This window comes from Tamandua tetradactyla, chromosome 2 (genome assembly GCF_023851605.1).
Source record: "Tamandua tetradactyla isolate mTamTet1 chromosome 2, mTamTet1.pri, whole genome shotgun sequence".
Classification (NCBI taxonomy): domain Eukaryota; kingdom Metazoa; phylum Chordata; class Mammalia; order Pilosa; family Myrmecophagidae; genus Tamandua; species Tamandua tetradactyla.
Window position 1 is genome coordinate 46,845,070 of NC_135328.1, and position 27,419 is coordinate 46,872,488.

Below are 27,419 nucleotides of genomic sequence, written 5' to 3' on the forward strand. Positions count from 1 at the left end.
CACTGATGTTCATAGCAGCAATATTTAGCCAAAAGATGGAAACAATCCAAATACCCATCAACAGAACAGTGGATAAACAAAATATGGCATATTTATATGATGGCATATTATGCAGCAGTAAGACGAAATGAGGTCCCAAAGGATATGACAATGTAGATGAACCTTGAGAACATAATGCTAAGTGAAATTGTCAGACACAAAAGGAATGATAGTGCATGATTTTGCTATCATGACTCTGGTTAAGGTAATCTCAGAGGTTACACGGTAGAATATAGCAGACCTTAGAGGTACACAAAAGCGAGAGAAAGCGGAAAGGCTACCCAAAGAGGTTGAATCTAAATGCAAGGGAACGGATACAAGTGATGATAATTAAAGTGGGTTTATAAGTAACATTGCCATAATGAAGCTGAATATAATTGAAAACAGATGTATAGTGCCATGTATTCCACTGATTAAATCTACATTTATAAATAAGCTCTTGCATGAACTATTTCAATGGTTCAATAGCAGACAAAGAGTTAACAGAGGGATACAGGGAGAAAACTAAAAATGCATGCTATGGCCAGTAGTTAACAGGAAGACATCAACAGTACCACAACATTACTAGGGGCAACTAATTGGGGGGAGGGGCAAGGGATAAGGGGTAGTTTCAATAGTTGGTGACATTGTCTTTGCCAGTTCAGTCATTATGGATCAATAAAAATTGTCTAAATTTGAGAGCGCTGCTGATTGTACAACCAAGCAAGAATACTATAAGACATGGCTTGTTTATTTTGGACATTATCCATGATGCCCAGTAGATGGAGGGAGCTGAAAGATACAGTGACTGCAAAGCACAGTGGCAAACAGTGATATATTTATATGATGGAATATGGTGCGGCTACAATAAGGGAAGACGTCAAGAGGCATACAACGAACTGAATAAACCTTGGGGCAATGTGTTATGCAAAATAAGCCTGAAACCTAAAAGAACAAATATGCTAAGGTTTCTCTCATAAAATACTAGAAAATGGTAGCCTAGATTGTAAATCTTTATAGCAGCTACATTTAGTCTAAAGTTGTATATGTATTTCTAGATTCTGAGACACTGCACTACATGTGTATCAGATATTATTTCCCTAGAACTTTGAGTAGCTCTGTGACCTAAGACCCAGGAACAGAAGGGGCTGCAGCCCCGAAAGTTTGTATAGCTATATAAAATAAATTAAAGTAACTGAAAAAATAGATTAGGCCTCAATTAGAGGTTAAAATGAAGCCAATCTGGCTGAGCCTAAGGTAAGTTAGAATGCAGGGTAAAAGATGATGTTGGTTTGTAAACCCCAACATCACTCCTGCTGATGCTTAAGAACATGTAGGGCTCGAACTGAGACTGTATAAAGGTTTCATGCACTGGGTTTGCCTTCCTGAAACATAAAATTCTTGGAAGGTTTCTATGTACTCTAGACCTTCACTTGTATGAGGTATACTGTATGAGACCAAAGGCAGAAAGGTTTGTTATGTCTATATTTTCTGTAACACACAGTCAAAATCAACCTGTCTGGATAGCTCATTTAAATAACCCAATTCCTGGAGACCAGAATGGGGAAGAGACCTTGTAATTTTGTATAGCTTAATGTAATACCTGGATACATCCCACACTATGGTGGGCTGATAATTAAAGTGTATTGGTAGAGCCCCTGGGGGTCCAAATGGAAATAAATATATGTACTAATAGTTTAACTATTAAACCCCAGGTACCCTCTCAATCACTGGGAACTCCCAAGAAAATAAGTCAAGCCCTTGATTTTAAGACTTGTCGTTATGAAACTTATTTTTGTAATGGACTAGCTAAGGCTACCTACAATGAAGCCTAAAAGTTGCTTCCAGGATACCTCTTTTGTTGCTCAGATGTGGCCTCTCCCTCTCTCTAAGCCAAAGTCTGCATGTCTATGTGGGACATGACATCCAGAGGTGCAAGTCTCCCTGACAACGTGGGGCACAACTTCCCATGATGAATCTGGCCTTGGCACCACGGGATCAACAATGCCTTCTGGACCAAAAGTCGGGGGGTGGGGGGAGGAGGTGTTTAATAAAATAAGGTACCAGTGGCTAAGAGAGGTCAAGTAGAGTCAAGAGGCTATTGTGGAGGCTACTCTCATGCAAGCTTCAATTAGATGGTGCTAATTATCATGGTTTGCTAAACTCCAACCAATATCACTTAAGGTTACATTAACTCTTAAGAACACCTAGGGCTCAAACTGAGACTCTATAAAGATTTCATACACTAGGTTTGCCTTCCTGGAACATATAATTCCTCTCCACCCACAATGGATATATTTTAGCAATGCTACTAGCTCTCCACTAAATAAATAAAAATTTTTAGCATGAGAGAATAAGGCAAGAGAAAAGGATTCCCATATAGTAAGTTTTCCTACACACTCTTAGAATGAGCTAAGGGTATAACCTTCTTTTCTCCTTTTTGAAGTCTAGCTGTACCACTTTTCGCAAAATCCTGCTCTTCTGTTCTGTTTAATTTGAGTTTTTCAAATATCGTTTTCTTCTAAGTTTTACACAGATTCTTCACTGTTCAGTGTTGCCACCTAGTGAACTAAATGGGAGTAAACACCAATGCATTATCACCAGTTCTCACTGCTGAGCTTTCAAGAACAGACCACTAGATGGAGACTTCAAACTTAAAAAAAAGAACTCCTAAAGCTATCTAGAAAGCCAGTTGGGTGGTTTATGAGTACACCAAAAATTAATACCGAGTCACACAAAATAAAGGAGAATGTGTTTAAAATGATAAGTTAAAGAAAAATAAAAATCTTTTGAAGGTTAAAAACTTGGGCTTTGGCCCTTACGGAACCTAATCACAAAAATCCAGAACAAAATATTATCAGGTGAAATTCAGCAATACATAAAAATGATAATTTTTATCATGACCACGTGGGGTTTATCCAACAATCATAAGGCTTGTTCAACTTTCAAAAAGAAATTAATGGGGTGGGCCACGTGGCTCAGTGGCAGAGTGTTCGCCTGCCATATCAGAGACCCGGGTTCAATTCCTGGTGCCTGCCCATGCAAAAAAAAAAAAAAAAAAAAGCAATTATTGTAATTCACCATGATAACCGTCTAAATGTCTAAACAGAAGCAGAAAATGTATTAAAAACTCAACATCCACTCATGATAAAAACTCTCAGCAAACTAGGAATAGAAGGGAACTTCCTCAACCTGATAAAGGGCATCAATAAAAAAACCTACAGCTAACATTACACTCAATAGTGAAACACCGAATTCTTTCTCCACTAGGATTAGGAAAAAAAGCAAAAATGTCATTCTCATCACCTCTATTCACCATTATACTGGAAATCTTACCCAAAGCAGTAAGATAAGAAAAATAAACAAAAGTCATAAACATCAAAATGGAAGAAATAAAATTTTCTTTATTCACAGATATATACTTACAAAAAATCAAAAATGTATTTTCTTAAGTTACTAGAAATAGTAAATAAATTTAACAGTGTTGCAGGATACAAATGACTACCTTTTATATTAGTATATAAAAATTGAAAAATAAAATTTTAAAAATACTATCATTTACTATAGAATTTTTTTTAAAAACAGGATATTTAGAGATAGATTTAAAGAAAAAGGTACACGCCCTCAACAGTAAACTTTAAGAAATATTGTTGAGAGAACAGAAAGACCTAAGATGACAACTCTACTCAAACCCATAGTGCAATATAATCAAAACGGCAGTAGCCTATATTGTTTTTTTAAAACGATAAACTGATTCTAAAACTTATGTAAATGGAAAAAGAAAACCTACAATAACCAAAACAATGTTAAAAAGGAAGAACAAAGTTGGAGGACTAACACTACCTGATTTCAAGATCTATTATAAAGCTAAGATAGTGTTGTTTCAAGACAATGTGGTAAAAGACAAATAGCTGCCATAAGAGAATATATCATAAATATATTCACAAATATAAAGAACAAGTGATTTCAACAAGGGCATCAAAATAGTCAATGAAAAAATTATTTTCAACAAATGGTGCTGGAACAAATGAATACTTATACATATAAAAAAGACCTTGACACACTTCATACCATACACAAAAATTAATTTGAGATGGATTAGACACTAATACTAAAGTTAAAACCATAAGGTATCTAGCAGAAAACTTTAGGTTTGCAACCTTATGGTAGGCTAAGTTTTCTAAGGGAAGATACAAAAAGTATTCATCATAAATGAAAAAATTAACAAATCAAACTTCATTAAAATTTAAAACTTCTGCTCATACCCAAAAAAATGTTAATAAAATAAAAGGCAAGCCATAAACTGGGAAAAATTATTCATGATACTTTTGCAGCCAGAATTTTTTAAATGCCTACAATTCAATAACATGATTTCTTTTCTAATGGTCAAAAGACTTGAACAAACCCTTCATAAAAGATGATATATGAATGGCCAACAATCCCATCAAAAAGCAACTGTCATAATTAGTCATCAGGGAAATACAAATTAAAGTCCCATCAGGTACCATATTATTTACTAAAATGACTAAAATTGAAAAAACTGATAACACCAAATGCTGACAATGATGTGGAACAACTGGAACGCTCATACTTTACTGATGGAATTGTAAAATGATGTAAACATTGTGGAAATGTATTCGACAATTTCATAAAATGTTTAACACACATCTACCATATGACCAAACAATTCCTATTTAGATGTCTAAGAAAAATAAAAACATATAGCCACAAAAAATCTTATACAAGAATATTCATAGCTGCTTTATTCACAATAGGCAAAAACCAGAAACAGCCCAGGTATCAACAGGTGAACGAATAATCAAACTGTGATAAACAGGAATACTATTCAGCAATTTAAAAAAAAAACACCTGCAACAACATGGATGAGTTTCAAACAATATGCTAAAAAAAACTAGACCCAGAAGAGCACTGCTGTATGATTTCATTTATTCCAAGATAGCCCAATTTATAAATGAAAAACTTTCAAACGCATCTTTCATTCTTGAAAGTACTGGCTCAAGCTTCTAGACACTGAAAAGGAGGGCAATTCAGACAGTTTGATTAGTGAATGGAGGCAAGGTTGCAAAGAGAAGCCTGAGACTGCTGCACTGAGCTTTTTACCTAGTCCTTGAACTTTAAGGTGGTTCCTGCTATTTGGGGGCACCAATTCCCCTTCCCTAGATGATTTTCAAGATAAGAGAATTCCGAACATAAAATGTGATCTAAGTGGAAAGTGGGAGCCTGGGTGGCTCAATTTGGCAGAATGGCTCTGGAAACTTGGCAGCTGAAATGAGAGCCAGAGATTTTTTTTTTAACCATTTATCTTTTTTCTTTATAATACAAGATCCTTTAAAAATATATTAAAATGCAGGGACAATGAAAATCAACCTATAATACCATCCTCCTAAAGATACTGTTAACTGTTCAATGTATTTTCTTCTAGACATTCCTTATACCTAGAAAAACAGATATATTTTAATATAGATGAAACCATATATACATACACACACACCATTTTGTAAACTGCTTTTTTCTATACTGTACACATTATTCTACATCATAAAAATATGCTGTCTCATGAAACAATTCTACAGCATTCCACTGCATGGCTAATCATAAGCCATTTATCTTTGTTCCTTATTAAACTTTTACATTGTTCTTCTTTTCTACTATAAATACTGAAAGGAATCTCTTTGAATATACATTTTGCATACCTGTCATTTCTTTAGGAAATATTCTTAAAGTGTGAACTGCTAATTCTATAGGCCTGCACATTTTCAGTTTTGACAGATATTGATTGGTAGGTTACACTTAGAAAAGTTCTCATTTTCCCACACCCTCATCAGCAGTGACAATTATCATTCTTTAATGTAGGAGTCGCAAACTCAGATGTCTACTGAAGACTGGCAGGTTACACAAATAGGTAAAGGATGCCAGGTGCATCAGTAACATACTGGAAACCCAGGCCCAGTGATGTCGGATCTCCCAATTTATCCAGAAAGCCAGAAGTCCACATTTTGATGAAATTCTTGCAGGTTTTAGATTTGACAAGTAATATTTATTCATTTAAACATCCTGCAAGTCAGACAAAATATATTTAAGAGGCCAGATTTCACTTTATATGTGGGACTTGGCACTAATAAGTGAAAAAGCTATACTATATTTTCACTTTAAATCTTAATACCTCACGCAGTTTATCTTTTCCTGTGCTTACCAACAGAACATTTATTTATTCAATTTTGGTTCACAATAACTGTCAGCTCCCTTCAAAGGGAAGGAAGAAGCTTATCTTTTCTTTCAGATTCATAGCCACAACAAACACTGAACAAAAAAAAGATATGTAACATTAGGTTACATATCTTAAGGGCTTAAAGAGTGGTCCTGCCTGACCAAAGCATGCCCCAAAAAAGGCACATGAAAGCTCATTTGGGGTCTGAATTGCTATATTCTCCTCAGCATACTTAGAGAAGCACAAGGTTTTTAGGGGGGGAAAAACCCACTAATTTACAAAACTATGCATAATTTTGAAGAGGGTGGCTTTAAGCTAGGGTTTCCCTCCATTACTGGACAATTGCCTAACACAGCAAATTTTCTCTTTGGTGAGGCACTAAAAAGAAGAAAAAAGAAAAGAAACATTCCCACACACACCTGTGTCATACGTATTGAGTTTAACCTACCATTTTAGGCTCTCTTTTTAAAAATGGAAATAAAACAAGGGTTGTAAACACCTTTCTCTGATCCTCAAATGTTACTGCAATACTGCTCTCATAGAAAGTACAATTGTAGCAATATATCTGGCCTCAGAATTTCTTCCCATTCCTTCTTAGTCACCCATTATAAATCTCCAGACCTACATATTCAAGCATTCACTGTACCCATCAGAGATAGTGGCAGAGATACAAGACTATCCAAGGATCCTTTGAATGCAACTATCTTTTCATCAGCTACAAACAAGTGCTAAACTCTTGGCTTCATAGGGAGTCCCTACCATGTCCATATAAATTCTGAAACAGGGACAGAGGTCAAAGGGATGAGAGCTTAAACTAAGCTCTGAATCTGCCCCACACCCATCCTGTTCAAAAGAATCCTTATCAAAAGGGAACTCCCCAGCAAAAGGCCACATTCAGACAGACTTGATCTAGCAGTTTCAGCTGAAGCTTTGCAAATAGGCTCTTAGAACAGTTATGAATACAAAATGCTTAAAATCACTAACACAAGGATATAGAGGAAAGGGGACAGAAAAAGGAGAACAAGGAAGATTTTATGAACTTTTTTCTGCTTCAGGAAAGAACCTGATAAGTAATGAAATAATCCTGAACCTGAACACAGAAGAAATCTATAAATTATTTCACTTTGTGTCTAAAATCACTCTATTATATGTAATGACACTTAGAAAACAGCCTTTATTCTTCTATACACAAAATGTCTCATGGTAGATTTATATCTATATGTTGTGAACCATAACACAGCTTTTAACTCTTCAATAGCACTTGAGACTTGTCAGAGATCAAGAAAGATAGAAATAGGACAGAAAACTAGTGAAAACAGGGGTTTTAAATATTCCTCCACTATGTACTTTGGGGTGTGTCATTTAACCTCAAAGTTCTCATCTATAAGGTGGGGATAATATCTTTGATAAGTTTTATGAGTGCTTAAGAAAAATGTATATGAAGCACTTAGTGCACAATACATATTAGCTATCATTATTACTATATACTAAAAGATACATACCATCAAGCTTTGTGTCTGCCTTCCTGACTAACTCAGAGTTCTTTGAGGGCTGGAATTGTGTCTTGGCTTGGCATACACGTCAAGAAGGAGGAGGGAGGGAAAAGAAAAATAAATGTGTTACATGAACTACATATTACAAAGTCGAAATTAGATAATTTTATATGACAAAAACCTTTTCACTCCTACTGGATACATGCATAGTGCCTAGCACATAAGGAATTCACAATAAATGGTTAATTTCCTTTCCTACCTTAATTACTAACATCCAGCCTTAAGTTCATGCTCTATAGACCACACTTGGGCTTATGAGAATTGCTTTCTGAGAATAAAAGTCACAATATGTATAGTTTAATATCTAGGAATGGACCCATGCAGACATGGTACAGCATACTGGAATTTTGTGTAGGACCTTGGGTATTTTAGTTGAGAAGTATATTTGTAGCTTTCATAGCTTAAAGAATCCACAAAAAGTCTCCTTCAGCTTCCAAGATACTTGAAACTGAATGTAAAGCACGAATAAACTAGAGGTGTCAGGCTGTCTTAATCTGAAACTGTTTTTTATCTTTCCTAATCATCCTATGTCCATCCCTGCTTGGTGGGCATCTACCAGGGTTGTCAGATGGCAAGAATCCTATGGTGAGGATAAGGATTAATTTAACTTTCAAGTCTCTTTTAAAGTATTTATCTAGGTCCTTGATCAGCAGCATATATTTTATATATTTTTTAAACTTTTTTATTGTATAGTATAACATATACACAAAGCAAAAAATAAAAAAGCAATAGTTTTCAAAGCACTCTTCAACTAATAGTTACAGGACAGATCCCAGAGTTTGTCATGGGCTACCATATGATTCTCTCAGATTTTTCCTTCTTTCTGCTCCAAAATATAGGAGGCTAGAAGGAATAAATATTTTTTATCACCAAAATCGACTCTTTTTTGTGAAAAATAACATATATAAACAAAAGCAATAAATTTCAAAGCACAGCACCACAATTAGTTGTAGAACATATTTCAGAGTTTGACATGGGGAACAATTTCACAATTTTAGGTTTTTACTTCTAGCTGCTCTAAGATACTAGAGACTAAAAGTGATAACAATGTAATGACTCAGCAATCATATTCATTTGGTAAATCTTATCCTCTCTGTATAAATCCACCATCACCTTTGATCTTTCTACCCCTCTCTCTAGAGGTGTTAGGGCTATGGCCTTCTAACTTTTTCATGTTGGAAGGATCGGTCACTAATATGGGGTAGGAAGATGGAACTATCTGATGTTCTGGAGAGGCTGGGCCCTCTAGGTTTCAGGACTTATCTGGTTCAGAGACCCATTTGGAGGTTGTAGGTTTCTGGAAAGTCATTCTAGTGCATGGAACCCTTATGGGATCTTATGTATTGCCCCAGGTGTTATTTAGGATTGGCTGGAAAGTCCTGGTTGGTGTTTGACAGATTGTGAAAGGTAGCAATGTTTAACTGAAGCTTGTATAAGAGCAACCTCAGAGTAGCCTCTTGATTCTATTTGAACTCTCTCTGCCCCTGATACTTTATTAGTTACACTTCTTTTCCCCCTTTTGGTCAGGATGGAATTGTTGATTCCCCAGTGCCAGGGCTGGATTCATCCCTGTGAGTCATCTCCCACATTGACAGGAAGACTTTAACCCCTGGATGTCATGCCCCACATAGCGGGGAGGGTAATGATTTCACTTGAAGAGTTGGACTTAGGGAGAGTGAGGCTACATCTGAGCAACAAAAGAGGTCCTCCTCCAGAAGTAACTCTTAGGCATACCTATAGGTAGGCTAAGCTTCTCTGCTACCTACATAAGTGTCACAAGAGTAAGCTTCAAGATCAAGGGTACGGCCTATAGATTTAGGTGTCCCTAATGTTTGACACAGTATCAGGGGATTTCCTGATGGTAAAGTTTAATAGTTTCATACTTTTTCTCCCATCCCTCAAGGGACTTTGCCAATACTTTTTGATAATCTGCTTAATATACTCTAGGACATATCCGGCATTACATTAAGCTATACAGGATTAAAGGACCTCTTTCTTATTCTGGGCTCCCTGTGTTTCAATTGTTCAAATGAGTTCTACAGATAGGTTGAGTTAGATTATGTGCTACAGAAAATTTAGGTTCGCAAGACCAAATAAACCTTTCTTCCTTCAGTCTCAAAGAGTACGTGCGGTTCTAAAATATAGAAATTGTCTTCCTTACCCCTGTCTTCTGAATTACTTTAACTCTAACTTGATCAGCTTCATTCTTATCTCTAAATATCAGATTATTACGTTTTATATTTTAAAGCCTGAGTCAGCAAAAATCAAAATATATAATTCTTAAAATGGTAATCAGTCAAGTTTTAAATTGTACATGTTTTTTCTTTAGCATGTCTTCTTAAAGACCTTGATATTGACCAAAGAGAAAATGTATCGGAGTCTTTGTTAACTTAAATGAGCAGAGAGTTGGGTGCATGGGTAGTTCAGTGTTAAAATGCTTGCCTTCCACGCAGATGCCCGGGTTCGAGTCCCAGACCATGCACCCTCACCAAAATAAATAAATGAGCAGAGAGTCAACTTCTTTAGTCTCCTAAGAGGTTAAATAAATGGTTTCACAGATGGTCGTTTGGAAGGTTACCTACTGCTTGATGAGAGAGAGGCTTAAACACCCAGCCAGTCAACCAGATGGTAAAGACAGTCTTGGCCAAAGTGGTCAGCAATATAAAAGCTTGGTCCTCTAATTGAACTATTTACTGGAAGCAATAAATTTACATCTGTGAATATTTAGAATGACTTGTCTTTGTATCATTAAGAAATACAAGTTAAAGAAAGAAAAACAAAACTAAAACAATATTTTAAACAGTAAAAAAACAAAACAAGAAATACAAGCTGGAATAACTGAATAAAGTAGCCCATTAGTACAGAGTCCATTAGTATAGAGACTGAGAATTTAAACAATAAACTACACAGTCTAGAATTCCATACACATAATAGTGCTTACCAATTGCCAAGCATTTATCTTAAACACCTTGCAAATATTAGTTCATTTAATCCTCACAACAGCCCTCTAAGGTAAGAACAATTTATATTGTCCCTATTTTATAGATGAGAAAATTGAGGCACAGAAAGATTAAATAACTTGACCAAGATTACAGAGCTAGTAAATATTGAAACCAAATTGAACCCAAGCAATTTCAAGCCAGAGACCATGCTCTTAATTCAGAAGAGTTTTGGCTTATATTAAAAGCTAAAGTGCTCATTTGAAATGCACACAAAAGTGTACAATAATGTTCACTGTGGCATTATTTATAATGGAAGAAAAAAACAGAAACAAAATAAATGTCCAACAATAGTAGACAGTTAAAACAAATCATGACAAAGCTATCCACTTCCAGTGAAAAATTATCCTGCCACCAAAAATATGTAAGAAAGGGCGGGCCACGGTGGCTCAGCAGGCAGAGTTCTCGCCTGCCATGCCAGAGACCCGGGTTCGATTCCTGATGCTGGCCCATGCAAAAAAAAAACTTTCACAAAAACTGCTTCATGACTTAGTACAATGCTCCCATGTACTGAGTAGGGGGAAAAAACAGGATACAAAATTGCATATATATAAATGCTCCTAATTACATAAAAACTCAGACACAAACTGAAGGGACATATTCTCCAGTGAAAAACACTGACTATTTCAAAGTGGTGAGAGTATGGTGTTTTTGTTTTTTTTTCAACATTTTCCACAATGACCATGCATTACTCTACTATCAGGCAATTTTTCCCTTTTAATCAAGCTGCACCAGGATCTTCAACAAGTAGGTAAAAACAACTAAAAAGATTTAATTGGTCTGTTTAACCCCAAGTGGATACCTACTTTGGGATAATATCCTTTGAACACCAGACACCATAGTCAGCACATACCAAAAATAATATTCATTTTCAACTATGGAAACAGAATTAAAATATGAGTATTTTCAATTTTGGTTAATGTTTATTCTCCACTCAATTATCTGTAAGATTATTTTATAAGAAGGAAAATGAATTTAATAATACATAAGCCAAAAATTGGGGAATTGCTTTGCTGAAATCGATATAAAGGGACAAACATTTGACTGAGGAGGAACAGCTGTTGCTAATCCAACTGTTTACCCTTTGACCCTCTATCTGGCTAATAACTGAACAGTACCAATTGTTTTCTTGTATTATGTGCTGTTTACAATCCCTGAGAGGCATAAAAGGAATTAATAATTTAGCCTAGAAAGCTGACAGCCTTTACTGAGGAGTCCACAGGACAGAAATCAGAGCAAGTAGCTGTCCTGAAGCCACAGATCCCTTTACTGTCCCTGTTTTATAGCCTAATTGGCCCCCGAACATAAATCAATTATTTCTCCTGTTTTAAGCAACAATGACTTCTATTCTTTAACTTCCCTTGTATCAAGTTGGTTCTTGTTCTCTTGAGTTTTACAGCTACATGGTAAACACGATAGCTGAGAAAAAAATTGGGGGAGCAGGGCAAACTGGGGTTATTTGGAAACAGAAGCACAGAAAGGTTATGCTATTTTGAACTTCTCTTGACCTTTGACTGCCCTTGTCCCTAGCTTATGCTAATGAATAGGGTACAGGGGCACTCCTTGTAGAAATGAACTTAGCCTGAACCTGTGATATAACATTGGACTCCAAGAGGCCCAGGAAAAATAGGAAAGCCGTGTGTGAACAGCTGCCCATATTCTAAGTATTGCTGCCCATCTGCTCTATCAGAGAAAAGGTAAGAAAAAAAAAAAAAAAAAGAACCATTTGAATTGGACAAAGTCAGTGTTTCCTCAACTAGTTCCAACACATCCCACCTATTTATTCCAAACCTGCTGTCCACAACCATTTTGACACAGTGAGAAATTAGCAACAACGGCATTTCCCATTCCAAAATAACCAAATGTGAGCAGGCTTTCCTTATCAGGAATTGGACAATGGGAACAGGGCCACTAAACTCCAAAGATGTAAATCAGAAAAATCCCTACTCCCCTCAATCTAATGTGCAAAAGTCATGAGGTATTAACATAGGAGATAACCTTCTCAGTGGGAAGCTGCAAAATTTACAGTAACAACAATGATAACCAATTTAACACAATTCACACTGCCTAATTCAGTATTGAGACTTATCATTTGGTAGGACTAGCATGTTCACTTGAACTCTCAACTGGTGTTGAGTGAATTGATAAAATTTTATTTCTATCCAATTATTATAATATCAGTCTTACACAGTTTTTCAAAGAGAAAGTATAAAAACACTACGAACCTCACAAAGACCATACAAAATTCCACCTATATACACTAAGTATATTTTAAAAGAAAAGTTATTTTTTAAAAGGTGAAAAATTTTTTTTGCTGATATATAAAATCATGATTCAATATTTGCTCATTATCATAGAATGGAGAACACTGTAAACTACCAAAACTAGCGAGGGATTCTATGCAGAAATGTCAAATGAACTAGGATTACTTGACGTAGAAAGGAGAATAATTCAATGATAATCCTTATGAGAACATCAGGGCCTTTCTTACAAGATGGGCATGAGCTATTTTCAACTGTTACTAAATATAGAAAAGGAGAATAAGCTTCCGTTCTACATGCCAAATATTAGAGGTTGTTAAAAAAGGTCTTCTCAGATAATCCCAGATAAGGAAATATTTTCCACTAGACTGTCAATCCATGAGGGCAGGAGCTAGACGGTTTTGTATTTCAAGTGTATCCCTGGTGGCTAGAACTAGAACTGGGGCAGAGGGAACATTCAATGTTTAACTGAGTCTCCAATTATCGGGTATGTTTTATTTTTAGTTCTGTTTGAGCAAGTACAGGGCATCTCAATGTTCTCCTTAGGGTTTAAAAATGCTTCTAAGAAAGGACTGTGACTCAAGAAAGTAACTGACTTCACCTTTTCTACCTCCTAAGTAAAGAGAAAAAATAGTATATTCATTCACAGGTACTTGGGTGATGGGGTTGGAGAAGCTGAAGATAAGTAATATAAAACAGATTTTGAACTTTACAACTTCTAAAAAGACAAATCTATTTCCCTGGTGTTTGATTAGTATTATGGGACTTGTTCTGTCTTTCAAGTAATAAATATTAGTTGAACAAACATGAATGTTTATACTATGTAAGGTACACGGGGGAAAATACATATGAGAAGGCCCACACCCTTAGAGAGCTGATATTAGCTAGGATGGCAAGAATCTGAGCTTTGTCACTTTCCTCACCCTCACCAGCAAATTGGTGATAAACAGCTACTGTCATAACCCTAAAAAGTACAAGACCCAGAAAAATAACTCTAAAGCATATCATGGATTTCTACTCTAAACTATCACCTGACCTTTTGGCATAATAGTAAAATGAGGTCTGTATAGCACTAGATATTATTGTGTCCTATTTCTAACAATTATAACAATGTCCCAGAATGATGCATGACATTTTTTGGAGCACCACAAACACAAATGTTTATCTATGATCAAGAATTTAGTCCTCAAACTAAGGTAAATCAGAATGCAAGGTAAAGGATGATATCGTCCATATTTTAAAACTTTGACTTCTGGATGAGACCAAAGGAAGAGATGCTTACTGGGTTCAAAATTTATATTTTTGGTAGCGCATTATCTAATTTAACTTCCATGGTCAGTTTATTCAAACACCATGATTACATGGAATCTTGTCTAGGGAATGAGATCTTGTTTGGTTTTTAAAGGTTAGTATGATGCCCTGATATATTCCAGAGTCATTTGGGCAAAGAATAAAAAAGTATTTTTAAAGTCCCCCTGGGGGACAGGGGAGAAAGGAGAAAACATTCAACTTCCCCATCTAGGGAATTCCTGATATTCTCACCAGCAGTGGGGACAACCAATTCAATAGGCTGATCTTGGGGCTTGCCCCTCTGAAACTTTTTCGTGCAAAGGAGAAGCTAAGCCTACTTATAATTTTGCTTAAGAGTCAGCCCCAGAGAACCTCTTTTGTGGCTCAGATATGGCTTCTTTCTCAAAGCCAACTCACAGGTGAACTCATTGCCCTCCCCCACTAAGTGGGACATGACACCCAGGGGTAAAAATCTCCCTGGCAATGTGGGACAGGACTCCCAAGAATGAGCCAGGACTGGCATCATGGGATTAAGAAAGCCTTCTTAACCAAAGGGGGAAAGAAAGAAATGAGACAAAATAAAGTTTCAGTGGCTGAGAGATTTCAAACAGAGTTGAGAGGTTATCCTGGAGGTTACTGTATGCATTATATAGATATTTCTTTTTAGTTTATGTTGGTGCTTTGGAGTGACTACAGGGAAGTACCTGAAACTGCTGAATAATAGTATTACAGCAACCTTGATTCTTGAAGATGACTGTTTAACTCTAAAGCTTTTACAATGTGACCGTATGATTGTGAAAACCTTGTGTCTGATGTTCCTTTTATCCAGGATATGAACAGATGAATAAAAAAAAACGAGTGCAAAAATTAATTAAATAATAAGGGGGAAAAATAAAAAATAAATAAAATAAGAAAAGCACATGCAAAAAAGAAAAATAAATTTAAAAAATAGTAAGGGGGGATAAGGGGTAAAGAAAAATTGGGTAAACTGCAATATTACTGGTCAATGAGAGGGAGGGGTAAGGGGTATGTGGTGTGTGGGTTTTTCTTTTTATTTCTTTTTCTGGAGTGAGGCAAATATTCTGAAAATGATCATGGTGATGAATAAACAACTAAGTGAGCCAGTGATTGTATACTTTGGATACATGACGATACCCCAATTTTAAAAAAAAGAAAGAAGAATTGTGTAAAAAGAGATTGGTGGGGGGAGACTTCCGGAGAAGATGGCGGCTTAGTAAGACGCGCTGGTCTTAGTTCCTCCTCCAGAAAAGCAACTAAAGAAACAGAAACAATACGAAACAGCTCCCGGAGTCACGACAGAGACCAAAAAGACAGCGTACCCCATTCTGGAACGGCTGAACGGGCAGGGAGAATCCGCTGCGGTGAGATACCCGAGGGGCACGCGTTTTTCCGGCCGGGGCGGTTGGCGACTGGGGTCCCCTCCACGCACGTGGCTCCCCGGTCTGACTGGGAACGTTGGATAGCGGGGCCCTCCCGCCACGCTTGGCGTCTCGGGCCAGCTGGGCAATTTGGACGGGCACTCCCCCAAGCTGTGGCAGCCGGCGACCCCCCACTCCACGCGCGGTTTCCCGGGCCGACTGCGATTTGGATTGGCAAGTTAAAGGAGCCACAGCATCTTTTACTGGTGGGCCCCGCAGACAGACGAGTGCCACGAGCGCCACCTACTGGGCAGGAAAAGAAAAACAGAGCCCTGAGATTTCACAGAAAAACCTTTCAACCAGCCGGGTCCCACACCCAGGGAAATCTGATCAAATGCCCAGACACCAGCAAAAAATAATGGATGACGCTCGGAAAATTGAAGATATGGCCCAGTCAAAGGAACAAACCAATAGTTCAAATGAGATACAGGAGCTGAGACAACTAATGCTGAATATACGAACAGAAATGGAAAAACTCTTCAAAAACCAAATCAATAAATTGAGGGAGGACATGAAGAAGACATGGGCTGAACAAAAAGAAGAAATAGAAAATCTGAAAAAACAAATCACAGAACTTATGGGAGTGAAGGACAAAGAAGAAAAAATGGAAAAAACAATGGATACCTACAATGGTAGATCTAAAGAGACAGAAGCTACAATTAGTGAACTGGAGGATGGAACATCTGAATTCCAAAAAGAAACAGAAACTATAGGGAAAAGAATGGAAAAACTTGAGCAGGGGATCAGGGAACTGAATGACAATATGAAGCGCACAAATATACGTGTTGTGGGTGTCCCAGAAGGAGAAGAGAAGGGAAAAGGAGGAGAAAAACTAATGGAAGAAATTATCACTGAAAATTTCCCAACTCTTATGAAAGACCTAAATTTGCAGATCCAAGAAGTGCAGTGCACCCCAAAGAGAATAGACCCAAATAGGCGTTCTCCAAGACATTTACTAGTTAGAATGTCAGAGGTCAAAGAGAAAGAGAGGATCTTGAAAACAGCAAGAGAAAAACAATCTGTCACATACAAGGGAAACCCAATAAGACTATGTGTAGATTTCTCAGCAGAAACCATGGAAGCTAGAAGACAGTGGGATGATATATTTAAATTACTAAAAGAGAAAAACTTCCAACCAAGACTTCTGTATCCAGCGAAATTGTCCTTCAAAAATGAAGGAGAAATTAAAACATCTATAGACAAAAAGTCACTGAGAGAATTTGTGACCAGGAGACCAGCTCTGCAAGAAATACTAAAGGGAGCACTAGAGTCAGATGCGAGAGGACAGAAGAGAGAGGTATGGAGTAGAGTGTAGAAGGAAGGAAAATCAGATATGATATATATAGTACAAAAGCCAAAATGGTAGAGGAAAATATTATCCAAACAGTAATAACACTGAAAGTTGGTGGACTGAATCTCCCAATCAAAAGACACAGAATGGCAGAATGGATTACGACGCAGCAATACCACTGCTAGGTATCTACTCAAAGGACTTAAGGGCAAAGACACAGACGGACATTTGCACACCAGTGTTTATAGCAGCATTATCTACAATTGCAAAGAGATGGAAACAGCGAAAATGTCCATCAACAGACGAGTGGCTAAACAAACTGTGGCATATACCTACAATGGAATATTATGCAGCTTTAAGACAGACTAAACTTATGAAGTATGTAATAACATGGATGGACCTAGAGAACATTATGCTGAGTGAGTCTAGCCCAAAACTAAAGTAAAAATACTGTATGGTCCCACTGATGTGAACCGACATTCGAGAATCAGCTTGGAATATATCATTGGTAACAGAGACCAGCAGGAGTTAGAAACAGGGTAAGATAATGGGTAATTGGAGCTGAAGGGATACAGACTGTGCAACAGGACTAGATACAAAAACTCAAAAATGGACAGCACAATAATACCTAAGTGTAATGTAACTATGTTGGAACACTGAATGAAGCTGCACCTGAAATATGGTTTTTTGTTTGTTTGTTTGTTTGTATCTTTTGGTTTTTGCTTTTTTCTTTTTCCTTTTTTATATATATATTTTTTTATTAGTATTATTATTTTAATTCTCTTCTCTATATTAACATTCTATATCTTTTTCTGCTGTCTTGCTAGTTCTTTTCCTAAATCGATGCAAATGTACTAAGAAATGATGATCATACATCTATGTGATGATACTAAGAATTACTGAGTGCATGTGTAGAATGGAATGATTTCTAAATGTTGTGTTATTTTTTTTTGATTAATAAAAAAATTTTTTAAAAAAAGAGAGATTGGTGGAGATCTAAAAGAAGTTTCACATTAATAGAAAGCAATTTCCAACAATTTTTAAGGATTTAAATCCCTATATTAAAGCCATTTTGGGAAAAAAAAAGTTTTAGTTCTCAAAAGCATCATTTAAGTAGACGTTAAAATGGTTACCCTCATACCTTAACTTTAAGAATGTAGATGAAAGTGCTTCACAAATTATACTGTGGTACAAAGATGCTCAATTATAAGTTTTTAAACCAATCACAATTCTCTTTTTCAAAAAAATTATGTCTAAAGTAATCAATACTTTAGGGAAGTGATTGTAAGTATATGTCTGTATGTGTACATGAACAAAAGTACAAGTTTTTTTCTTATTGGTTTCATGAGAGGGTAGAGAACAGGGAAAGGGGGTAGGTATTAAATAGAACTTTTCAGCAAACTAACTTTCATTAAATGCATAGCTCCTAGCCAATAAACAATATTAGAAGAAAAATAAAGCATACTAGAGAAAAGATAAATGTCCTTCCCATAATTATAAATTAAAATGAAATAAAATCTGAGAGTCAATAAAATAGGGCTTATCAAGGGTATTTAAATTATGCATACACACACATACTCACACATCCTCTTCCTACCAATGAACGCTCGGGAACATTCAGAACTTACTAGTGGCTGGGTCGAGCTCTGTCAACTCATCCTGACAGAATCCTAAGGAAAAACAACAGGAAAAAAATATTATGATTTGTGAATTACTCCAACCTGACTCAAAATACGAAAAAATGAGAACCACATAGTAGAGAAAAAAAATCCAGACTCATAAGTCAAATATGGGTTTGAATCCTAGCTCTAACATTTAGCTACTGAGTATCCCTTTCTGAGCCTCCATTTCATCATCAGATTAAAAAATGGAGATAATAATTGCATGTATCAGAGTTTTAATGAGAATTAAATGAGATTCCTATATAAAATGCCTAGCACATTCCTTGGCACACAATAGGAGCTCAATAAACAAAAGCACAAGCAATTATGAGTAAGCATGCCAATGTCCATTGGAATAAAATTTCACAGGAAATTAGTATTCATTTAATACCTGTCATTCTCTACTTAATGTTATCAATTATTTTCTGAAAGAAAGCAAAATATATGAAATACGAACTTACAACAAATATCAAACAGGGTAAATTCACTTAAAACGTTCACAAATGCTGAAGAATTTTACATATACACACAAATAGAAGCATTCTTCCATTAATAAGTAAATATGACATTCAGATTGGAATAACACGTCTCAAAGCACAGTTCAGACATGAAAACTCTGAGCTACATCTGTGTCACTGGTATATAACTATCAAGATGGAGAAAAAAATCAAGCACAGTGAATTGGCAAACAAACAATAGATGTTTTATACATAGTTGATGAAAGTTCTTTTTTCCTGGAATGGCTGCCTCCTTTCTCCTATTTGCTTTCTACTCCTCCTCAGTTTAAGTACTTCCTCCAAAAAGCTTTCCCTTGTATCCCTCAACCCTGGCTCATATATATCATTATCTACAGCACTTGTGCTTCGCCTTCATAGTGCTCATCAATTAAGGAATTACTTATGTTCAATGTCTTCTCCATTATTAGACTATTCAATGACCTAGCCTGTCTTATTCACAGATGCATCCTCTGTACCTCTTACAAACATAGCACAAAATACTATCCAATAAACATCAACTACAGTATCATGATGGTAAATTCAAAAATACTGAAACCAGAATCCAGATGAGCAACTAACAGTCATGTGGGAGACTAGAGAATCAAGGTAATAGGTAGGCTATTTAAACACAACTCTGAAAGTCCTTTGCAATCCTTTTAAAATTCTAGGCTACTTTGGCCATGCCACATCCTTTCTTGCCGTTCTGTGCTTCCTCTGCCTTCTCCCAAAACCCTGTCTTTCACACATTAAACAGATTAAAAAATACTATACCAAGTAATCTAAAAATGGCTCTAAGTCTGACAGACCTCTTAATACAGTAAAAAGTTCCAGTTGACAAGCTTTTCTCCAATAGGCATTTGGCAAAATGAAAAAGATCAGTGACTCCTCAATCTGTGATTGGCTACATAAGACTGAAGAGTCATTAATCTTTTTCTTCTTGACTACTTGACTACAAAAGTTCATATTTACTTTACTAGGGTCTTAAGCTTTTGAGTAACATGAAAAAACAAAGTTTTTTTTTCTAGACATGAACAAAGGTTTATGGGTAATAGCAGTCAACAAATTAGGCTGAACACTGGGGGTATGTAATCAAATGTGTCTTACAAAAGCAAGAAAGTGTTATTCTAGGAATGTTTTCATTGAATTTAATTTGACTGTAAAAGGTAGCATAGTGCAACAGACACAGGGATACAGATCAGGACTCTGCCACTCAATTTCGAAGCCTCAGAAGGCCACAGAGAAAATTAAGTTGAGGTCCTTAAAAACATTCTATAATTCTAATCAAATATCACATTGTGTCCCAAAACAGAAACCAGACATATTCTTCATGATCTGCCTACCTCTTTTAACTTTATCTCTTGCTTTAAGAACCTGAAGTTCCAGCCAATAGTATAAACTCCACCCACACTGAACTACAATGCAGCTCCATGAATTCAACGTGCTCTTTACCTTCCATACCTTCACACGTGCTGTTTTCCTCCACCTATATTTCTTAATCCAATCTGTATCTTTTAACTGGTAAGTTTAGTCCTTTAATATCCAAAGTTATTACTGAAAAGGTGTTTCTTGAATCCATCATCTTATCTTTTTTATTTTATTTGTTAGATCTATATATTCTTTTCCCTCTTTCTCTTTGTATTCTTTAAGTTACCCTTAGTGGTACTCCTCAATTCTGTGGCCCCCTCCAACCCTTCCTCTCCTATCTTTTTTTTCAGTCAACAGAACTCCTTTTAGTATTTCTTGTAGGGCCAGTCTCTTGTTGACAAATTCTTTCAGGACATCTTTGACTGTGAAAACTTTAATCTCTTGCTCAATTTTGAAGGACAGTTTGGCTGGGTACAGAATTCTTGGCTGGAAGTCTTTCTCTTTCAGGATCTTGAATATATCATACAACTGCCTTCTCACCTCCAGGATTCTAGTTGAGTAGTCTGAACCTAGTCTTACTTGGTTTCCCTTGATGTAATAGATTGTTTCTCTCTTGCCGATTTCAGGCATTTTCTGCTTCTCTTCAACATTTGACAGACTAATTATTATGTGTCTAGGAGAAGGCCTATTTGGATTTATTTTGTTTGGAGTTCACTGGGCTTCTTTGACTTGTATGTTTATGTCCTTTATGAGGGTTGGGAAGTTTTCCCCCATTATATCCTCAGCTACTCTCCCTAGCCCTTTACTCCTCTCTCCTTCTGGGACACCAGTGATTCGTATATTTGTACACTTTGTTTTGTCTATCATTTTCCTGAGACCCAATTCAAATTTTTCCATCTTTTTTTGCCATTTGCTATTTTGAGTCCTTGAAGTCAGTTATCCTGTCCTCTGTATCACTTATTCTTTCTTCTGTCTCTTCGAATCTGGTGTTGTGTGCCTCTAGTATGTTCTTTATTTGGTCAAGAGTCATTAATTTCTGTGATATCTGCTATTTTTCTATTTATTTTTTCAAATTCCTCTTTATGCTCTTCTACTGTCTTCTTGATCTCCTTTATGTCATTTGCTATCCCACTTACTTTATTAAGTCAAGATGTATGAACATCTTTGGTTAGTTGTTCCAATGTCTATGTCTCCTACGGCATTTTAATTTGGTCATAGGCAGGGCTATATCCGTCTGCATTGTAATATGTTTAGTGATCTTCTGCTGTCTTTGTGGCAGGTAAGTATCTTGATTGATTTACTCTTGGAATTGATTTCTTTCAGTAGTCTAAGGCCTTGTGTTTGCAGGATGGTTGTACACCAGGGAGCAGAGCACGGGGTAGGCACTCAGTGTGGTGATCTGTTTCAGGGCAGGTATAGGTGCAGGCTGGGGGTGTTACAGTGATGCTTGTGAATGTGGGTGCCCAACAGCCAGGGAGGATGTAGCTGTGCGGGTGCACTGGGCTGGGGGGTGTACCCCTGGTATGTGCTGGTCTAAGGTACAAGGCCCTTTATGCACATGCGTAGAACTGTGAAAGGAGGTTGGCCTTATGTCCTTGTGGATTGGGGGCAGATGTGATGGCTGCACAGGTGGGCACTTTCTCAGAGCTGGAAAGTGTGGCTGAGGGCCATGTGCATGCACAGTTCTAGGAGTGCTGGAGGGTGCAGTTGCCAGAGCTGAGTGATGTGACTGGGGGGCTGTGAGCATTTGTGAGCCTGGGAGTGCCATAAACATAGGTGCAGAGCTCAGGCCAGTTGGAGTGAAGTTGTGCAACACTATGGGCAGGAGGGGTGGGGGGAAGAGGGGGAGGGAGTGGGTAGGCATGGTATGGCTACCTCCTTGGTATGGAGGTTAGTGCCCACAGACTTCATGCACTGGCAACAGCTTGCTGGAAACAGGGAGGGAGAGGTAGCGCTCAGGAGGGGTGCAGAAGAGATGGGTTGGGCTGCCCATGGGATGGGGGTGTGGGGTAGGTACATGCTCTGGGGGCAGGTGGGACGGGGGCACCTGTAGCACAGGGAATGAGAGCAGGTGACAGGGCTTGGGTGCGTGGTGTGTGGGTGTCGCCGGCCACGGGGCTGCGCTGGTGAGGGTAGAACACCCAAGGAACGTGGCCTGGCCTACCTCCCAGTCCCAGCCTCCCATCCACGCACTCCCGCAGGCCCTGCGGCTCGGTGCCTCCGTGCCAGGCCCCAGCTTTCTGCCTCTCAGTTCCTTGACCTCTGCAACCAGGGCTGCCATATGTGGTTTAGAAGGCTCTCCCCGGTCAACCGCACTCCCAAACCGCAACCTGAGTTGCCCTCCTGTCCCTTCTCCAACTTTTCCATGGATCAGGACTAATTTTGATCTACTCTATGCAGCCATCTTCCCGGAAGAAGATTGCAAATTTGAAATTAAGTATTTTAATTAAATATGAGATATAACATTATTTCCAATAGTCAACTATAATTCAAGTTTAAGATAGTTTTAAATTTGTGAGATAAGTACATCTTTACTTGACATGAAGTGAAGCAGGGCTTGCAAAAGTAAGAAAATCAAGGGTCTAAAATAGTTTTAAAACTGCTCTGGTTAGTTAAATACCTGTCCTCTGTGCTCACAGGCCTCTGCGCTTCCTATACCACATCATGATCAGGGCCACTGACAGGGAATTCAGGTTTGTTTTCCAGGCTACCCAACAAAGGCTGATAAGCTAAAAACATTTACCCAGGATTTATACTGATATGTTGGTTCTCTCTGGACTAAGGAGCCCTGGTCATTTGTATCTGCTTCTCACTTGACTTGTCTCTTCTGATTGTGATTAGGAACCCAATGAAACTTTGTGTCTTCTTTCAGTCACATCTTGTCTAAGCCCCAACTATATACATACGCCCAACCACAGGGCTGAGGCATGTCTCCAGGCTCAGCAAATGTTTAAGAAACTGCTTCTTCTGGAGGTCTTGCACTGCCTGACTTTAAGGCATATTATGAAGCCACAGTGGTCAAAACAGCATGGTATTGGCATAAAGATAGATATATCGACCAATGGAATCGAATAGAGTGCTCAGATATAGACCCTCTCATCTATGGACATTTGATCTTTGATAAGGCAGTCAAGCCAACTCACCTGGGACAGAACAGTCTCTTCAATAAATGGTGCCTAGAGAACTGGATATCCATATGCAAAAGAATGAAAGAAGACCCATATCTCACACCCTATACAAAAGTTAACTCAAAATGGATCAAAGATCTAAACATCAGGTCTAAGACCATAAAACAGTTAGAGGAAAATGTAGGGAGATATCTTATGAATCTTACAATTGGAGGCGGTTTTATGGACCTTAAACCTAAAGCAAGAGCACTGAAGAAGGAAATAAATAAATGGGAACTCCTCAAAATTAAACACTTTTGTGCATCAAAGAACTTCATCAAGAAAGTAGAAAGACAGCCTACACAATGGAAGACAATATTTGGAAATGACATATCAGATAAAGGTCTAGTATCCAGAATCTATAAAGAGATTGTTCAACTCAACAACAAAAAGACAGCCAACCCAATTACAAAATGGGAAAAAGACTTGAACAGACACCTCTCAGAAGAGGAAATACAAATGGCCAAAAGGCACATGAAGAGATGCTCAATGTCCCTGGCCATTAGAGAAATGCAAATCAAAACCACAATGAGATATCATCTCACACCCACCAGAATGGCCATTATCAACAAAACAGAAAATGACAAGTGCTGGAGAGGATGCGGAGAAAGAGGCACACTTATCCACTGTTGGTGGGAATGTCAAATGGTGCAACCACTGTGGAAGGCAGTTTGGCGGTTCCTCAAAAAGCTGAATATAGAATTGCCATACGACCCAGCAATACCATTGCTGGGAATCTACTCAAAGGAATTAAGGGCAAAAACTCAAACGGACATTTGCACACCAATGTTTATAGCAGCGTTATTTACAATTGCAAAGAGATGGAAACAGCCAAAATGTCCATCAACAGATGAGTGGCTAAACAAACTGTGGTATATACATACGATGGAATATTATGCAGCTTTAAGACAGGATAAACTTATGAAGCATGTAATAACATGGATGGACCTAGAGAACATTATGCTGAGTGAGTCTAGCCAAAAACTAAAAGACAAATACTGTATGGTCCCAATGATGTGAATCGACATTCGAGAATAAACTTGGAATATGTCATTGGTAACAGAGTCCAGCAGAAGTTAGAAACAGGGTAAGATAATGGGTAATTGGAGCTGAAGGGATACAGACTGTGCAACAGGACTAGATACAAAAACTCAAAAATGGACAGCACAATAATATCTAATTGTAAAGTAATCATGCTAAAACACTGAATGAAGCTGCATCCGAGCTATAGGTTTTTGTTTTGTTTTGTTTTGTTTTGTTTTACTATTATTACTTTTATTTTTTTCTCTATATTAACATTCTATATCTTTTTCTGTTGTGTTGCTAGTTCTTCTAAACTGATGCAAATGTACTAAGAAACGATGATCATGCATCTATGTGATGATGTTAAGAATTACTGATTGCATATGTAGAATGGTATGATTTCTAAATGTTGGGTTAATTTCTTTTTTTCCGTTAATTAATAATAAAAAAAAAAACCGAAAAAAAAAAGAAACTACTTCTTTCCCCCAAAGGCAACAATACTAATCACATGCCACCATAATGAATTTCTTGCCAAAATAGCAAGTACTAAGAGAAAATAAGTTTTGCTATTCTCAGCTTTTAAAGACTGAAACAGCACTGTCCAACAGAAATTTCTACACTGATGGAAACATTCCATATACATGCTGTCCAATATGGTAGTAAATAGCCACATGTGGCTACTGAGCACATGGAATGTGGCTAGTGTGACTGAGTTAGTGAAGTTTTAACTTTATTTTTAATTAATTCAAGTAACCACACAAGGCTAGTAGCTACTGGAAAAGAAGAACTAGAAGTTTTCCCTCCTAAATCTGTTATGTCACGTTTTGGATTCTGTTGCAGCTTTAAAGAAATTGAAATATGGAAATGCCTAAGTTGGTATTATTTGCCATTCAATTTATTAAAGCATCAGCCGTAATCAGAAAAATATTTCCTTAGCCTGCAACTGCAGTTATTTATTCCTTCAAGTGTTATTAAATACCTGCCTACACTGAAGCAGGCCCTAGGGTAAAAGGTACAGCTATGAATAAGACTGGCTCAACTGTTAGGGACTGAAAAGTCTAGAGGGGTACAAAACAGTTATAAATTAACAACAGGAAGTAAATGATGGACAGACAGATGGAGAGAAATGGACATGATCCAACTGGGAAGTAGTGAATAATAGTAAGAGCATAAATTTTGATATCAGAATAGGTCTGCATCTTGATACCATTAGTTACCAACTGTTTCATTTAAAGTAACTTCACCTTTCTGAGCCAATTTTCTCATGTGTAGATTGTTGCAAGGATTCGATGACATGATGCACTTAATGCCTGGCTTACAGTAAGTGCTTGGTAGCCATGATCAATATTAGGGAGCAGAAGCAGAAACCATGGGGCCAGAGGCATGGAGAGAGGATAGGTATTCATCAGACAAACAGGGCTATTTGAGAAAGAAACATTCCAAGGAAGTAGCATGTGAAAGGCATGAACAGAAAGGAATAAGAATGTCACTCAGTAATTTGTTTTGGCTAGAAAGCCCCAACAGAACACTATCATAAAGGATTTTAAGCGTCATACATAAGAAGGTTTTTTTTTTACCCTACAGGCAATAGAGAGTCACTGGGGAAAGAAAATACATGTCTACAACCTAGGAAGTTTACCACACCAGCCCAACTCTGACTACTTCAATATGGTGGCTCTGAAATTTCAACCACAAAACTAAAAGCTCAAGTTATTTTGTGTTTTTGCTCAACATTTTATTTTTTAAAGACCTCTCCACATCTAATATATACATGCCAAACTGTTCACAGCCCATCAAATTTTAGGAACCCTTCCCATTTTTTTTTTTTCAGGAACTTCCCCCAGCTCCAGCTTATGAGCTCCTTCTGGTACAATGAATGGCTTGGGTGTAACCTGTGAAAGAAAATAGCTTAGTTTCTGTAACAAACATTAGCCTGCCAGACCATGGTCTACTTTACAGCCAGGTATGCAGTCTACAAGTTGGCTACAGATCCAAGCAGATACAGAGACACTTTTCTTTGGATTGGATGAGATTAAACTAACATCTGCCTTCTGCTTTCCTATTCAGTGAGTGGGATGTCACATGTGCCATTAGCTTTTGTTTCTCACAGGCCACCTGACAAACCATACTCAGGAATAACAGAAAATGCAGGTACAGAGCACCCCAAGTCAGCACAGCAAAAGCTGGCTGGCAGAGCTTCAAGTCATATTTCCCTTTCCCCTACAAATGTGAAGGTCACATTTTTAAAACTGCAACAAAAACAATGCCCTTTTCCTAATGTCATTTTCTTAACATGAAATCTTAGGGGCAAAAATGGTAGGGGGTGGGGAGGAGCCAAAAAGTCTCATTATATAATCTATTATGCCCACATACTTGCTCAGTTTAAATGCCGTTTATAAGAAGTATCTATGTTTCTATGGAAACATTAATAACTTCCATCTGATCAACCTACGTCACCTCTCATACACTTTTTCAGGCTTCCAGCTTTGTAATTATAGCCTTGAAACCAGACCGAAGGCAGAAAAGGCAGCCTAAGATTATGGTATTTCAATTTTAAAAATTTTTAAAAATAAAAACAATACAAGCTTCAAGGCTGTGGCTATAGAATCAGAAAGTAAAATCAATT

The 27,419-nt window shown here is 37.4% G+C and overlaps 1 protein-coding gene across 8 annotated transcripts in view; it reads right to left on the bottom strand.

The window, feature by feature from the left end:
* The window catches only part of NR6A1 (nuclear receptor subfamily 6 group A member 1), a 292,713-nt gene that overhangs the window by 236,286 nt on the left and 29,008 nt on the right, over nt 1-27,419 (bottom strand). For 4 of the 8 annotated variants that reach the window (XM_077144653.1, XM_077144647.1, XM_077144629.1 and 1 more), the window contains exons 2-4: nt 18,709-18,750; nt 15,691-16,035; nt 7,750-7,815 (exon numbers count right to left, since the gene is read on the bottom strand). In XM_077144653.1, the coding sequence (XP_077000768.1) occupies nt 7,750-7,815; nt 15,691-16,035; nt 18,709-18,750 (453 nt within the window). The remainder of the gene's footprint in view (nt 1-7,749; nt 7,816-15,690; nt 16,036-18,708; nt 18,751-27,419) is intronic. The other 4 variants (XM_077144670.1, XM_077144663.1, XM_077144639.1 and 1 more) reach the window with 3 other exon arrangements.